Raw genomic sequence first — 15,594 nt, forward strand, 5'->3', positions numbered from 1 at the left:
CCTTGGCCCCGGTGGCACCATGCAGCTGCAGCACCGCGGTGGGTACACGGCGCAGCTCCAGCCTCATGGTAGGGATGGAGCCCTGTGGCGAGGGTCAGCACTGCTGCCCTGGGCCCCCTCCCCGGCAACACTGGGCCTGTGCCAGCAGGAAGGGTGACGGGGGCCTGTGCCGGGGCGGGCAGGTCCCTCCCACCCCCGGCGCTGCCGTCAGGTGGTTTCGCACCCCTTGGCCGTGTTTCCAAAAAAGCATTTCCTCCTGCGCGGCCGCGGTAAAAGCCTGCGTGGGGAGGGCTGGCGCTCACTCCCTGCGCGCTGCTGGCGGCGGCCATGGGGTGCTGGGGCCCCCTGCGCGGGCGCTGAGCTGCCCCGACACCCCGCTGCACCCCCTGCACCGCGCTCGCTGCCCGGCATGACCCAACCGCGTCACCTGCAAGGATGAAGCGCTGCTGCCCGGGCGCAGGCTGGGTGAGTGCAGCCGTGCCCGGCCCATGGCACAGCTTGGGGTGATGTAGGGCAGGGCGGGTATCGGACGAGCGCAGCGCTGAGTGTGCCAAGTGCTTGCTGCATGGCCTGGCACTGGGGTCTGCCTTGCCCACGCAGATGGCAGGCACAGCCACGGGAGCGGTGGCTTTGGACACAAGGCTGCAGGGAGGACACAGCCATAGGGGCTGCCTGTGCCGGCAGCCAGGGCTGGTGCTGGCACACAGGCACCAGGAGCGGAGGCTGCACCAGGGCCGCGTTATGGGCAGAGGGATGGTGTTTGAGCGGCACAGGATATGGTGGTGGCTCCTGTGCCTGCAACAGCCCCTGCCTCCGGGCACCCGCTCCCGTGCCTGGGAATGCGGCAGCATCTGCGCTCGGCAGGGCCCCCTCGGGAACGTCGGAGCTCCGGTGGTGACTCAGAGGTGCCGATGGCAGCCGGGGCCTCGGCAGCCGCCTCGACGTGCCTGCAGCGCTGCAGCGTGCGCGGCTCTCAGTCTGCCAGTGGGTTTAATGGAAAATGATTCAGCCGCAGCAATCGGGGCCACCGGCACTGGGAAATCCTGCCCCCGGCAAGGAATCCCCTGGCCCCGAGCCCACCCCTCGCCCCCAGCACGGGGGGTGCTGGCAAGGGCACCCCTTCATCACCCTCACTGCGGCTCCCCTGGGTGCAGCAGCCGGTGCTCTGGGGCAAGGGAGTGTGAAGCCGAAAAGGGGTGGGAGGATGAAAAGGGGTGAGGCGCTGGCACAGGGTGCCCAGAGAAGCTGTGGCTGCCCCATCCCTGGCAGTGCTCAAGGCCAGGTTGGACACAGGGGCTTGGAGCACCCTGCTCTAGTGGAAGGGGTCCCTGCCCGTGGCAGGGGTTGGAGCTGGATGAGCTTTAAGGTCCCTTCCACCACAAACCGGTCTCTGGTGGCTGGCAGCTTGGCCAGCGGAGTGTCACCCACCTCCCAGGCACCATTTGGGCATGAAAAACAATTAAACACACGACAGGAGCAGCTCTTCTGCGACTCCATTGAGAAAGTGGCCTCTGCCTGGGGCAGCTCAGCCCTGGTTTTCTGCCCATTTTCCTTTTGCTTGACGTCTGCCACCATCAAAGCTCACCAGAGAATGAACGGAGGCGATGGGGAATGAGCCACGTATTTACTGTAACCCAGCAGCCCTCCTGCCCCTCTGCTGCTCTCGCTGGGATGATTCAGCTGCCGCAATCGGTGCCATCGGAGCTGGGAAATCCAGCCCCCGGCGAGGAATTCCCTGGCCCCAGCACTGGGGGCGCTGGCGCGGACACCCCCTGGCCCCCAGCCGGGGCTCCCCTGCCTGCAGCGCCGGTGCCCCGGGGCGGGGGAGCCGTGACCTACTTTGGACGCACGTACGAGGCGCGATAGCATCGGGGTGAGAGTGAGCCAGGCACGGCTTCCTCCGCGGGAGGAAATCGCCTCCTCTGCGGGGAGATAAACCCCAGGAACGTCAGCGTTAACCCCCGTGCTGAGCATCCGGCCCCGCTCCTACCGGCCCCCAGCACCGCTGGAGCTCGTCGGGGGGCACCCGGCCGCAGCCTCCATGCACAGCGGCGATGCGATGGCCCCTGCGGGGTGCGTGCCCCGCGGGGCCCGCAGGAAGCGGGGGAAGGCTGAGCGCAGGGGATGCTGCGGGGCATTCCCGGCCCCACACCCGCGCTGCTGCGGGGCACGGGGCTGCAGCCGTCCCGCCCGGCACGGAACAGCGCCCGGCAGGCTCGGCTCTGGCTCTATCAGCCAAGGCGCCTCGATTCCCTGAATCCCGGCCCTCTCCCTGCCCACAGGTGATCCTGGCAGCGCTGTGGCTCGCAGCAAGTGAATCGCAGCCCCCAGGTTGCCGGGACTGCGCCCTGCCGTGGGGGCAGCGGGTGCTGGTGCGGCTGCAGAGGCGCATCACCAAACCCCGCTGCCCCCTCGGCATGAACTGGGTCGAGGAAGCTCACCAGTGCTGCACCCAGTGTCCTGCAGGTGAGAGCTGCCTGGCCAGCACAGCACGGCTGTGGCACACCGGGGCTGCGGCCCTGCGCGGTCACGGTCCTTGTCACCCCATTGTCCCCACAGGGATGTTCCTGCTCACCCCCTGCTCCAGCAGTGGCAACGACACCGTCTGTGCCTCCTGTCCCGCCGGCACCTTCCTCACCCAGCCCAACACCCTCACCAAGTGCCAGGCTTGCTATGAGTGCGACCACCAAAGTGAGCCGGTGCTGTGCTGTGCCGCGCTGTGCCATGCTGTGCCATGCTGCATGGCGCTGTGCCATGCCGTGCCGCTCACTGCCTGTTTCCTGCAGCTTTCCAGACCGTGCTGACCAACTGCTCGGCCACCAACAACGTCGTCTGCGGCTGCGAGCCGGGCCGCTTCCGCCAGTGCCTCAACAGTGCCTGCAGTGATTTCTCGTGCCAGCAGTGCAAGCCCTGCACCGGGCGGCTCGTCCAGCGGCCCTGTGAGTGCCCTGAGGCTGTGCCATGCTCCCGCTGGCACTGCCGCTTCTGGCCCTGACACCCACCCTCTCCCCAGGCTCGGAGGCGCAGGACACCGTCTGCGGTGACTGCAAACCCAACTTCTACGCCGAGGACAGCGAGTGCCGGCCGTGCCACACGTAAGTGCTGACCCTCCCATGGTGTGCACGGCGCAGCACAGTGCCTATGGCTCCCCTCTCCTTGCAGGAGCATCCCGGAGACGTGCGGCAAGGAGTGCCAGCGGGTGTGCGGCGCCAGCAGTGGCCAAGGTGTGGGTTTGGCAGGGCCAGGGTGGGGATGGCGCAGGGGACACTGCACCGGCTGGCTGACAGTGATGCTCCTGCTCCTCCTTGCAGGCTCAGGGCTGGAGTACATCCTGCTGGCACTCACCGGCCCCCTCTTCCTGGGTGCCCTCGGTATCTACCACAAGAGGAAGCGTCTCCGGCACAACACCCCAGCAGGCAGCCCCCTCAGCCTGATACCTGGCCCTGTGGCCACGCCACAGTGCCAGGTCAGTGACCAGGGGTGGGACAGCCAGTGCTGGACCCAACCACGCTCCCCACCAGTGCTGGAGCATGCCAGCAGTGTGGCAAGGCAGAGCCCCATATGCGAAGCACTACTGCGGGGACAGCCCGGCGAGCTGGAGCCCTCTGCCCCCCCGGAGCCCCGCGGTGCCCTGCTGCAGGGCAGCCAGCTCTACGCCGTCATCGACGCGGTGCCGGTGCGGCGCTGGAAGGAGTTCATGCGGGTGCTGGAGCTGCGGGAGGCAGAGATTGAGCTGGTGGAGCTGGAGGTGGCCCACATCCGCGACCAGCAGTACGAGATGCTGAAGCGCTGGTGCCAGCAGACCAGCGCTACGCTCGACCGCATCTTCGCCGCGCTGGAGCGCATGGAGCTGGCCGGCTGTGCCGAGGCGCTGCGCCGGAACCTGTCAATGGGACCCTGACCCCTGGTGCTGCGCCCCATCAGAGAGAGGTGCCTCAGCAGAGCCGTACCCCTAAGTATTGTTACTTATGCCGTGTAGACATTTTATGTCAGTTTTATGTCCCCTTCCTGCCCGCCGGCCCCCCCTATTTATATCCCCCTGCTCACGGGGCCAGAGGGGACCCCGCGCCCCGCACACCCGCTGCCCGGCCCCTCGCGGGATGAGCGGGCACCGAGCCCCTTTGAGCCTATGGGATAGTTCTCGAGGCCGCCCGCAGCTGGCGGCAAGTGCCCCCCCCCCCCCAATAAAGTGGCACGTTCTCCATCCTCCGGTCAGGGTCATCACCGCGGGTGATGCTGCTGAGGGCCACGGGCAGCGCGGTGCGGGCAGGGGGTGGCGTGGGCAGCCCCAGGAAGGCGCGGGGCACTGCTGGCGGGGTTTATCGGTTTAATGGCTGGGAAGGCAGCGGGCCGGGGCGAGGGGAGCCGGGAGCCGGCCTGGAGCAGCTCCGGAGGTGGGAGGGGCAGGACTGGAGCCGAAGATGCTGCAGCCGCAGCAGCGAGCGGTGCCAGCGGGGAGCCGGCAGCGCAGCCAACCCCGGCGCCGTGGTCGTGCCGGGCGGCACACAAGGAGCCAGGTGCCCTGTGCCACGGCAGCTCGCTGTGCACAGGGCAGCACGGGGTGGCTGTGGGCTGGTGGCAGCGGGACGGGGCTATGGATGGCAGCAGGGGCTCCTCCGGGTCGGGCTATGGAGCCGTCCGCGGCGGGAGGAGGGTGCCGAGGGCGTCCTGGTCCATGGTGGGACCTGCTGGCCTCCTCCCACCACGAAGAGCCAGGGCACGGCATGGCGTGGCTAGTGCTTGGCTATGTCCCCCTTCTTGAGGATGATCTGCCGCTGCCAGGGTGCCAGCTTTGTCTCATCGTACCCGAGAGTCCTTAGCTTTTCCGACTGCTCCTTCTCCTTCTCCTCCTCCTCCCGCTTCAGCTTCTCCTGCTCTTTCCTGCTCGGCAGCGGAGGGCACGGGGTGCCACGGTCACCAGAGCCGCCGCAGCCACCGTGCCCGCCTGCCCGCCCAGGGAAGGGGCTTGTGGCACTCACCGTTTCTGCTCTCTGCGAAGGCAAAGGGAAGAGCAGGGTTAGCGGAGCTGTGGGTGCAGCTACCCCGTGCTGCATCCCCCGGCCCCGGCTCACCTCTCCTCCTCCAGCTTCTTGCGCAGGATGTCCCTCCTCCAGGCCGGCATGCTGGCCAGGCGCGCCTCCTCCTCCTGCTCCTGCAACAGACACCCGTGTTACCGGCACTGCCGGCAGCCCACCCTCACCATCGGCACCACGGGGCAGCAGCATCACCCGGCGCACGGCACCCGGCTCATCGACGCTGCCCCTCGCTATCGGCCTTTGCCAGCGCGGGGAGGAGGAAGGAGTGCGCGGCGTGGCCAGCCCTTCGCAGCACACCACAGCTTTATTGCACTGACACGCGGGGGCTCACACCGCCCCGGCACCGCAAACACCACTCCCGAGGGGAGCGCAGCCCCGGCGCTGCGTCCCCGCACAACACAGCACCACAGCAAGCGGCACACCGCAACCTCCGCCTGCGCCCAGCGCAGGCCAGCACCGAGCCCTCCGCTGGGCTGAACCCAAGCACCGGGTCCTGCCGCCGCCGGCATCCGCTCGCAGCCAGCCCCGTGCCGCCCCGCATGCCGCAGGGCTCAGGTGTCGGACATCTCCACCTCCTTCTCCTTCCAGAAGGAGAAGCTGCGGTCGATGAAGCGACAGACATCCTCCTCGCTGAACTCGCCCAGCTCCGGCACTGGTGCCGGCGCTGCGGCCCCTTCCCCTTGCGGTGCGGGCACGGCGCGGGGCTGCGGCGGGCTCGGTGCCGCCGTGGCGGGGCTGTCCCCAAAGAACTCGTGCACCAGGTCCTCAAAGCCGTCGCACCAGCAGCGGTGACCGGCCTCGACCCGCTCCAGCGCGGCGCGGTGGAAGCGCCGCACGCGGTGCCAGCTGTGGCTGCCCAGGCGGTCGAACATCTCGTAGCAGAGGAGGTGGCGGAAGCGCCGCTCCTCGGGGCTCAGCGGCATCTCCAGCAGCTGGAAGTAGCCCAGCATGAAGAGGTCGAGGGGGAGGCTGTCGTGGGGCACGGGCGAGCCGCCGACGTGGGGCAGGAAGTGCTGGGGCCAGTACAGCGCCGTGGCGCGGCTCAGCCGCCGGAGCTGCCGGCCCGGCACACGGCGGGCGATGCTCCTCCAGCGCGCCAGCAGCCGCCCCGCCGCCCGCCGCCGCCCCCCCGGCCACTGCAGCCGCTCCTCGCCGGGCACCGCCGCCAGCACCCGCTTCCTCCAGTGCTCCAGGAAGAGGCGGATGGCGCGTTCCTTGCGCGCCTCGGCCCCGTACTCCTCCTCCAGGACGGGCCGGCGGGTGCTGCCGGGGGGCTGCGAGCGCTTGCGCTTGGTGACCCTGGGAAGGGGCGCGGGGCCCCCCCCCGGCCCCTCGTAGTTGGCCTTGAGGCTGCGGACGGACACACCGCAGCCGCGGATCTCGCGCTGGGCATCGTGCGGGGTGCCGGGGCTGCTCCCCGCCCCAAGCCCGCAAACGGGCCCATCCTGACGGGCGGGCGCACCCCGGGGCGCCGGGGCCGTGCGGCGCGGCAGGAGCGGCACCAGCTCCTGCTCCAGCTGCCCGGGCAGCGGCGGCCCCGGCTGCGCCTCCCGCATCACCCGCAGGCTCCCCAGCCGCCGCTCCACGTGCCGCACATCCTCCTCCCGCATCGGCTGCCCCGCGGCTCCCGGCGGCCCGTGCCGGCACGGGGGGGGCGAGCGGCTCCCGGGCTGCGGCGGGAGAGAGGGCAAAGGGGCTCTTGAGGCTGCGCCACGTGCGCCTCATGGCACCGCCACCCCGGGGCGCGATGCCCCTGCAATGCGGGTAAGGTGGTCCCTGCCTTGGAGCTGGAGGTGATGCCACGCACACCGTGACACCAGGCCCGCAGGTGCTGGGCCGTGCCCGCGCCATGCTCGCCACCCCGGCACTCAGGGCCCCCCTTACCTTGCGGCGCTGCTCCTCTTCCTCCTGCATGCGGAGCTGCAGCTTGCGCACCATCACCTGCCGCTTCCACTCGGGAATGGGCCGGCCCTGCTCATCGTGGCTCGGCACCAGCGCCTCCGCCTCCACCGCTGCCCCAGCGCCTGCCGCCGGCACCGGCGAGCTCCCATTGAGCACCGGCTCCGGTGAGCTGCCTGCCAGGCAGGGCGGTGGCCCGGTGGCCTCAGGGGTGGCCGGAGGGGTGGGTGTCCTGGTGGGTGATGGGGAGGACACCGGCGACTCTGCCTGTGGAGAAACAGAGCGCAGTGGTAGGTGCCCGCCCAGCCGTACCGCACCACCAGCACCCCTGTCATCACCACCACCTACGTTGGCCCCTGCCTGGCCGCTGCCGGAGAAGACGGTGGTGAAACCTTTGCTCTGTGGTGTCGGCTTGAGGCTCTTCCCAGCCTTGATCTCAGCCAGCAGCTCCGAGTTGTCACCGGTGGGGGACATCATGTTGAAGGACTTGGTGCCTGGTGAGAGGCAGGGTGGGCAATAAGAGCCCCGCTGCCGGCAGCCCCTGCTGCCCTGGGTGCACTGCAGACTGGCAGGGCACAGGGGTGGTTGGCTGATTGCCCCCCCACAACTGGGACCCCCTGAGAGCCCCATCAGAGCAGCATCCCTCATCCCCCCCTGCACTGCAAGAGCAGTGACCTGCCTGTGGAGGGACCGGTCCATGGCTAGTCCAGCACGTTAGAACAGACCCGTGCTGCTTCACCGAGGAACTGGACACCCTACAGCCCCCAGCACCAACGCACCAGCACCCTGCTCCGGCCCTGCACCATCCCCAAGGGCTGCACAGCACCCGAGCACAGCAGCACCGCCGGCAATGCCCACACCCCGCGCGCACCCACCGTCCGTGCCAGCCATGAGCGGGTCCCTAGCGGCCCATGGTGCTGTGCCAAGGCAGAGCCCCCTCCCCGGTGCCCGCGGCTCGCCCCGCTCGGAGGGCTGCGGGTGCTGCGGGCGCTGCCATCCAGCGCCACAGAGACCCCGCGGCCCCGGGAGCCGGCGCTAATAAAGCACGGGGGAGCGGCCGGAGCTCACGTGGCGGGGTCACGCCGGCCGGCTGAGCGCGAACAAAGGCTCTCTGTGTGCAGGGCCCCAGCACTGCCAGCCCTGCCCGGCGGCTTCGGCAGCCCCGCGCCGTCGCTCGGAGCCACATGGCATCTCCTGGCGATGCCGTGGCGAGGGCTCAGCAGGCCCCGGTGCTGCCGGCAGTTGCCGGCCCCATTGGTCATCGATGCCGCATGGCTCTGGCAAGGGATGGCGCCAGGTTGGCCGCTCTGGCACCCCAGAGCAGGGAGGTGCGCAGGGCTGCGGTACTTACTCTTCATCTGCCTGAGCGCCTTTCCTCCTAGGGGGAGAAGCAGAGAGGCGGCGCGGGGCACGCGGCAGAGGAAGGATTTGGCCACCGCGAGACAAGAGAGAAGAGAAGCGGCCAGCAGTGAGAGCAGGCAGGGGCGGGCGGGCAGGGGGGCCCCCGCGCCGACACCGGAGGAGAGAAGGACAGAGAGGCCGTCAGGAGCTGCGCGGCCGCGGTGCCGCAGGAGGAGATGTGCTGGTGCCGCGGTGCAGCCGATGGGACGGTGCCCGGGATCGCTGCCCGGGATCCCTGCCACTTACTTCCCGTGGAGGAGGACGAGCGGCGCGCGCCGGCGGGGGTCTCGGCCATCGGCGGTGGCGGTGGAGCTGTGGGGCAGGTGGCATCGGGCAGCGGTGGTGGTGGCGGTGGTGGCGGCATCTCGGCACCGGGCTTGCTTTCCCCATTGCGCATGGTGTCCGCTGAGATGGGCGATGCCTGGAGGAGAACAGGGGCAGGCATCGCGTGGTGTCGGTGGTGCTGAGCCACGCGCAGGCTTGCGGCACAGGGCCCCGCTCTCACCTCCTCGCTGTGCGCCATCCGCCGGGCGCCGGGCTGCTCGGCTGCACCGTGCCCCAGGTGCTTGTAGTAGTCACCGGTGCTTGGCTGCTTGCCAAAGTTCCTCGACCGCCGGCTGGAGTCCACCCTGCGCAGGCCCTCGGGGCTGCTCTCGCGTGATGCCAACTGCAATGAGGAGCGCGGCTTAAACACGGGCACGGCCGTGGGGCAGAGCCATGGCACAGTGGGGCCATGGGGCACATGCCAGGCTGGGGCGATGGCAGGCGCGTGTCCCCGGGGTCCCCTTGGCACAAGGCTGCAACCGGGGGCTGGGTGCCAGACTGGCAACACGCACCCTCAGTGCCTGGCATTGCGACCCCCACCCCAGCCTGTGCCCAGGAGCCTCCCCTGGGATAACCCTGTGGGAACAGGAGCGCCAAGCCCCAGCCCTGTGGATTATCGGGAGCTAATCCCCTGTGGGGCCAGGGCCTGCAGCCAAACCTCCCTCTGAACAGGGCGCTCAGGCGGCGCAGCCCCGGCTCACCCCGGCACATACCGCAGCGGCTTTGCTGCAGGGCTGTGCTGCAGGGGCTGTGCCCGCTCCATGGTTTATGGTGCTGCGGCGGCAGCGGGGCCCCGTGCCCCGTGCCAGGGGCCCTGCTATTTGCATTTCCCCATGCGCCATCTCCGCCCGCGGCACTCGCACGGCGCTCGCCACCAGCACCAAGTCAACAAGCGCCATTGCAGCGCTTCCTGCTCTGGGTGCCACGGGCACGGTGCCAAGCCTGGCTCCTGCCGTGACAGCCCCAGCACCGGTTTGGTGTGGGGTCTGCACTGCCCAGCCCCATTGCATGGGGTGCCTGTGCCGCTCCGGCACCGGGCTGGCATCTCCCGAGGGCAGCCGCGGTTGGGGCCACTCATTAAATGCTGAGCAAGGGCCTTGCACAATGGGTACAACAGGGTCCTGAGCCTACACAGCTCTCTGCTGAGCCCCCTGCCCCATATGCCCCTGTCCCCGATAGCGTTGGGCTATGCCAGCACCCTGGCCATGGCTACGCACCAGGTTCCTGCCACTGGTGGGGTGCCAAGAGCCATGGGTGGGGGTCAGGACACCCCCAAGCCCCCCGCACCCCATTGCTCCCCCAGCCCTGGGGGGCTGCACCCCTCTTACCTGTGCCCACCCGGCTGAGCGCTCTCAGCTGCTGGCAGCACCGGCTGTGCCACCCGACACCCGCAGCACCGGGACACCGGAGCCGGCCGCTCGGGTTGCAGCCTGCGCGGCTGCGCACACCCAGCACGGTGCCGGCGGCATCGCCCGGGCCGCATGGGCGCGGCTGCACGGTGCCGCCAGCCTGGCACCGTGGTGGAGTGGGGCCCCCAGTGCCGTGCTGGGGCATCGCTGGGCACCCCGTGTGTACCAGCATCGCGGGCACGTGGCCTCAATGGGCAATGTCCCCTCCCGGTGCCATCGGGAGCTGATGGCACCCCATGGGCACGGCTGCCCGGTGGCACGGCCCCTGAGCTGTGTGGCCAGCAGCGGCCGTACCTCTCGGCGCAGCGCCTGGCTCTCCACGTGCCGCAGGTTGTTCTTGGCCCGCACGTAGATGTCTGCGGTGTGGGGTGCGGCGGGGGGGGCGGGCGCGGGGTACCCGGGGGGTGGTGGCGGTGGTGGGGGGAATGTGGGGGGCGGAGGCGGGGGGGGACCCTCCCCTGCGGGCCCCCGTCCCCGCGGCCGCGTCTCGGGGTCCAGCATGTCCATGTACGCCTGCATGTCCGCCAGCGCCGGCTCGGGCACCCCTGCGCAGGGCAGGGGGTCAGGGGGGGCTGGCCCCGTGCCCCCCGCCCTGCGCCCCACGGCCCCGCACTCACGGGAGGCGGGGGCCCCCGGGGGGCCGCCCCTCTTGTCGCCGGTGCTGGACTGGCTGGAGTGGCAGGAGTCGTAGTTGGAGAGGGTGCTGGTGGGGGAGCCCACCTCGAAGCGCGCCTGGGGTGCCGACGCCGTGGTGTTGGGTGAGGACATGCCCGAGTCCGGCTGCCGGCACTCCCCATCCGCCGAGGGGTCCCGCGACAGCACGCGGTGCTCCACGCTCTGCCGGCACAGCCGCGGGGTCAGGCACAGGATGGGAGCAACGGCGCTCCCCATGTGCTCAGCCCCAGGGCACCCCCGTACCATGTTCTCCACGGTGCGCAGGTACTGCGCGCAGTGGCTGTGGCCATTGTAGTCGGCGAGGTCGGCTGCCGTGTAGCCGTCCTGGTCGCGGATGCTGAGGTCGGTGCCGTTCACCACCAGGATCTGGCAGCACTGGGGAGAGTGGGGGCACGTGGTGGGGCTGGATGGTGGCTCCCCCTCCTCTACCCGCTCCGGCACCGTGCCGGTCACCAGCACCCACCTCCAGCTCGCCATTCTCGGCAGCGTCGTGCAGCGGTGTTCCGCCCCAGCCGTCCGCGGTGATCTCCCCACCGTGCAGCAGCAGCCAGCTCAGCACTTTGGCATGGCCACGGCTGGCGGCGAAGTGCATGGCCGTGGCGCCCTCGGCGTCCCGCTCCGACAGGCTCACCGTCGTGAAGCTCATCTGTGTGGTGTTGGGTCGAGCACCGGTGCTGAGCACCGCAGGCCCTGCCGTTGTGCTCTATCACCCCACGGCGCCCGGCTCTTACCAGCCAGACGATGACGGTGTTATGGCCCATCTGTGCGGCAGCGTGCAGCGGGGTCATGCCATCGTGGGCACGTGTGTGGGGATCAGCCCCGCAGTCCTGCACCAGGTACTGGATGATCTCCAGGTGGCCCTCCTGGCAGGCGAGGTACAGCGGGGTGGCCCCCGTCTTGGTCTGGGCACTCAGAGTGCTGCAAGCGGGGCACAGGGCCTGTCACCCATGGCCACTGCAGTGGGACCAGGGGTACAGGGTGCAGGGGCCATGTGGGACACAGGGACATGGGGATACGTGGGACACAGGGACACGCAGGAGCACAGAGGGGATGCTGGCTGGGTCCAGGCAGCATGGATTGGGAACAACCCACCCCACAGCTCCGCACTGGGTCCCCACACAGTGGTGGCCACTGCGGCGGGAGGTCACTAAGTTAATCAGCCTGCTTAGGCTAAGCTCCTTCCTCCGGCTCTTTTTGGACACTGCAATTTAGCCCTGTTCTTAAATAAGCAGCTTAGGCAGCACCGGCTGCGGGGCAGCTGGCAGGGAAAGGCTGACCCACACCACACTGACCCAAACCACACTGACCGGCACCAGCATCCCCCCTCTGCTCCCAGTCCTGAACTGCACATCCCAAACCGCACAGCCTGTATCCTGCAACCCTGCATCCCACCCACCCATATTCTGCATCCCCCCCATCCCTCGTCCCTGCCGTGCAGGAAGCTGTTTTGTTAAGCGCCCCATAAAACCCCTGTTGAATATTTAAAAGAGGAAGAGCAATAAATACTCTGCTCTGCTATCGCAGTGATCGTGGGCCCTTAATAATTGATCCCTGTAACTGTGAGACGGGCTGTGGCCAGCGCTGCCTTCCTGCCGTGCCACAGCACCGGGCTGGCACAAGCAAGGGCCAGAGCTGGGGTGATGGAGGCTGGGCTGAGGTACAGGGAGCTATGGGGCACGCGTTCAGCCTTCAGCCCCTGGCTGCCGTTTCCCACTAATCGGGAAGGGGTTAAGCCTCTTGGACAAGTGCTGGTAAACTGCTTTGCCAGATGGCCTCGACCCCACACTGGGGCCACCGGCTGCCGGGGCTCCTACAGGCCGGTGCTGAGGTGGGCTGGAAGTGCCAGCATCCCACCGCGGCTCCCGGGGATTGGATTTCGTGGCTGTAACGGAGCCTCCGGGCGGGCGCGGGGCCGGGAGCGGGGCCAGCCCTAAATAATTCAGGGGGAAGGCGTCAACGGCTGCAGAGCAGCCCCGGCAAGAAGCGTGAAAGCCAACGCCAGCGCCGCGCTCACCGGGGCCAATGCAGCGGGCACCGAGCAGGAGCTGTGGTTGGGCTGGGGCTGGGCTGTGGGCCGTGGGGGGTTAATTCCCCCCCGCCCAGGTGCCGGGACTGAGCTGACACACCTGCGGAAGGGGATAAAGAGCCGGGGCTGGGGCTGGGGAGGCTGTGGTGGTGCTGGTGAGTGCCATGGGGATAAAGAGCCCCTGCAGCGGTGTCTGCCTGGTGGGAAGGATGGGGGGCTGATATCGTGGGCCCCAGGACAGAGGGGTCCCGAGCCCCAGTTCATCTCTTGCATACTTGGGACCCTGTGGATGTGGGGGTGCCGCGTGTCCCCCTTGCATCTGCATCCTTTCAGCCTGCTGGGCATGGTGTGGGGCAGCGGCGTGGCCGCCGGGGCTGGGGGTTATTTCTATCGGCCTCTGCCCACCGCAGCAGCAAATTGGATTAGGGGCCACCTAATCCCCGCCGTGGCCCCGCGGCCAGGCTTGGCACCCTGTGCCCGGGGGGCTGCTCTGCCGCGTACCCGGGGGGCACCGTCGGGAGGCGAAGCGGGGAGGACGATTCGCGTCCGGCGATGCCCGCGGCACCGGGCGGGCGGAAAGGTCGGCTCCGGCACGGGGAGCGGCCTCTCCCGGCGAGCAGCCCAATCCATTTACATAACGCGCGGACAAAGGCGGCTGTGTTATCGCCCCGAGCAGCAGCACCGCGGCCGGCAGCACTATTTCTGCCAGCGCTCCCCGCTCTCCTCCTCGCCCTTTCTCTCAGGGCCATAAAGAAGGTGAGGCTGGCTGCCTGCGCTGATAACGCTGCGTTGCCCTTGGAGCTGCGTGATGCGGTGTTTGTCCCCGGGGCTGGCTCCTTGCCCGGCGGCCGGAGGGAGGGATGGGGCAGCAGTGGGGACCCGCGCCCCTGCTTGCCCCTTTCTGCTGGCAGCGGGGGCCGTTACCTGGGGCAGTGTCCCAAGAGGAGTCGCAGGGAAGGGAAATCCCCTTTGGCCGCGGCGTAGTGGATGGGCAGCGCTCCCGTGTTGGTGGCTGCTGTGGGGTCGCTGCCTCCGAAGCGGAGGAGCCACTCGATCACCTCGTGGTGACCGAAACGGGCTGCCAGGTGTAGGATGGTGGCACCGGAGTTGTCTGTATCCTACGGGAGGAAGCGGGGTGGCTTTTGGCACCCGGGACCTGAGCCCCTCGGCAAGGCAGCGTGTGAGGGGCCGCTGGGCATCACCCAGAGGAGCTGGCTCCAGCAGGGTGGGCTGGCTGGGGTGGAGATCCTGGCCACGCAAGGACAGGACCATGGCGCAAGCGTGCTGGCTGTCCAGTGGGGTCTGCACCCGCAACCAGCAAGGGGTGGGCAAAGTCCCCGTGTTCCGCCGGTGTGGGGCAGCCCCGGCCTGTGGGAGCGCACCGCAGAACCCCGTTGTGCCGCCAGCCGGAGCCTGCCCAAGCGTGCTGACCCCGTCCTTCCCCCTCTAATCCCCGGCCCCTCTGCCACCTCCTCTTCCTCCTGCCCGTCACATGCCCTTAGCTCTCGGCCGGCCCCGGACAAGCCGCTTACCGCCCCGGTCCCGCCGTTGTGTAACCCCGGGAGGGAGGCCCCGTGCGTCCCTCGGGGCTCAGCCCCGCCGGGGCACCGGATGCTCTCCGGGCCCGGTGCTGGCCGTGACCCCCCCTCCGCCCCGCCCAGGAGGGGCCGGAAAAATCGTCCCGGTTCCCCTCGCAGCCGGTGTCCCCCCGCCGCCCCCCGCCGCGCCCCGCTCGCACCTGCACGCCGCAGCCCCCCTGCGTGAGCAGCCACTGCAGACAGGCCAGGTTGCCGGTGGCGGCGGCGTCGTGGGCCGGTGTGGCCCCGTTGCGGGCCCGCGCGTCCCCCCGCAGAGCGGCCTCAGCCGCCAGGAAGCGGAGGCAGGCGAGGCGGCCGGCGCGGGCAGCGTGGTGCGCGGGGGAGGCGCCCAGCGCGTCCCGCAGCCCCGGCCGCAGCAGCCCGGCCGCCCGCAGCCCCCGGAGCGCCTCCACGTCTCCCTGACGGGCCGCCAGCAGCGCCCGCTCCAGCGCCATCCCGGCCCCGACGGCACCGGAGCGGGCCCCGCCGGCCCCGGCCGCCGCTTGGCACTGCGCGGCGCTCCAGCCCCGCCGCCCCCCGGCCCCGCCGGCTCCACCTCCTCCTCCTCCTTGCCCGGGGCCGCCCCTCCGCCCGCCCCGCCCGACGGCTGCCCGCTGCCCGGAGCTCTCCGCCCGCTGCCCAGAGCGGTCGCGTTTTGCTGCGCTGCAGCTGGGACCGGGACCGGCCCGGGGACCTTAAGAGCGGCCAGTGCCCGGTTGTCGCCGCTGCCCTCCACGGCACTGGGGAGCTGCTCCCCTCCTCCCCCACGAGTGTCTCCCTCCGCCGCCCGGACGTGTGCCTGCTGACCCGGCAGCACTGGGGGGAGCGGAAGGACGCTGGCCGGGATGAGCTGCCTCGTCCTGCCCGGGAGGAGCCGGCACCGCGGGGACCGACGACGGGCAGCGATGGCGATTACCGGTTACGAGCAGTGCGGGCGGGCTGGGACGGCCCCGCATCAGCACCGCGGACAGCGGCAGCGCCGCGCGTTCAGTACCGCGGACAGCGACGAGGACGCCCCTCCCGTCCCGCCCCGCCGACCCATAAGGGCGGTACCGCAACCGGTACCGGGGCGGTGGAGCGCTATGTGCCCGTCGGGCGCTGCCGTTGCCCTGTTCCATAGGGTGATACCTCCGGGACACCCCTTTTCCCCCGGAACTCCCGGCCCCTCCGTCCTTGCCAGCCCGCTCCGTCCATCCCCATCCATGCCCCGGGGCCACAGCCCCACGGGACACTCCCGGCCGGTCATC

At 69.9% G+C, this 15,594-nt stretch overlaps 2 protein-coding genes across 10 annotated transcripts; one reads left to right on the forward strand and one right to left on the reverse strand.

The window, feature by feature from the left end:
* Positions 1–244: 244 nt before the first annotated feature.
* On the forward strand, positions 245–4,204 carry TNFRSF25 (TNF receptor superfamily member 25). Of its 4 annotated transcripts, XM_065696557.1 has the most exons (7): positions 246–465; positions 2,283–2,466; positions 2,560–2,691; positions 2,787–2,939; positions 3,014–3,095; positions 3,163–3,224; positions 3,312–4,204. In XM_065696557.1, the coding sequence occupies exons 1-7, from the start codon at positions 436–438 to the stop codon at positions 3,899–3,901; spliced, it is 1,233 nt and encodes a 410-aa protein (XP_065552629.1). In that variant the 5' UTR covers positions 246–435; the 3' UTR covers positions 3,902–4,204. The 4 variants fall into 4 exon arrangements, with proteins under 4 accessions (XP_065552627.1, XP_065552629.1, XP_065552626.1 ...); XM_065696555.1 differs by having other exon boundaries at positions 245–465; positions 2,283–2,691; XM_065696554.1 differs by lacking the exon at positions 246–465 and having other exon boundaries at positions 1,347–2,466.
* Positions 4,181–14,843, reverse strand: ESPN (espin). 6 transcript variants are annotated; one of them, XM_065696552.1, is made up of 14 exons: positions 14,509–14,843; positions 13,695–13,888; positions 11,476–11,662; positions 11,208–11,390; positions 10,988–11,119; positions 10,687–10,906; positions 10,364–10,614; positions 8,842–9,003; positions 8,583–8,757; positions 7,284–7,429; positions 6,921–7,202; positions 5,073–5,152; positions 4,980–4,991; positions 4,181–4,881 (listed from the first exon to the last, which is right to left on the reverse strand). In XM_065696552.1, exons 1-14 carry the CDS (start codon positions 14,800–14,802, stop codon positions 4,734–4,736), a joined length of 2,466 nt encoding a protein of 821 aa, XP_065552624.1. In that variant the 5' UTR covers positions 14,803–14,843; the 3' UTR covers positions 4,181–4,733. The 6 variants fall into 6 exon arrangements, with proteins under 6 accessions (XP_065552624.1, XP_065552622.1, XP_065552623.1 ...); XM_065696550.1 differs by having other exon boundaries at positions 8,583–9,003; XM_065696551.1 differs by having other exon boundaries at positions 10,364–10,906.
* Positions 14,844–15,594: the final 751 nt, after the last annotated feature.

The sequence above is a fragment of the Lathamus discolor genome, chromosome 16, assembly GCF_037157495.1.
Source record: "Lathamus discolor isolate bLatDis1 chromosome 16, bLatDis1.hap1, whole genome shotgun sequence".
NCBI classification, from domain to species: Eukaryota; Metazoa; Chordata; class Aves; order Psittaciformes; family Psittacidae; genus Lathamus; species Lathamus discolor.

What these genes read in the sequence shown, in the direction of transcription:
- TNFRSF25 (XM_065696553.1), top strand. Translation starts at nt 2,055, where the DNA reads ATGCGATGGCCCCTGCGGGGTGCGTGCCCCGCGGGGCCCGCAGGAAGC. An exon ending in CTATGAGTGCGACCACCAAA is followed by an intron (nt 2,692 to 2,786) that starts GTGAGCCGGTGC and finishes TGTTTCCTGCAG; the next exon opens with CTTTCCAGACCGTGCTGACC. An exon ending in GCGGCTCGTCCAGCGGCCCT is followed by an intron (nt 2,940 to 3,013) that starts GTGAGTGCCCTG and finishes CCCTCTCCCCAG; the next exon opens with GCTCGGAGGCGCAGGACACC.
- ESPN (XM_065696547.1), bottom strand. Translation starts at nt 14,802, where the DNA reads ATGGCGCTGGAGCGGGCGCTGCTGGCGGCCCGTCAGGGAGACGTGGAG. An exon ending in CTCTTGGGACACTGCCCCAG is followed by an intron (nt 11,663 to 13,694) that starts GTAACGGCCCCC and finishes CCCCGCTTGCAG; the next exon opens with CACTCTGAGTGCCCAGACCA. An exon ending in ACACCGTCATCGTCTGGCTG is followed by an intron (nt 11,391 to 11,475) that starts GTAAGAGCCGGG and finishes AACACCACACAG; the next exon opens with ATGAGCTTCACGACGGTGAG.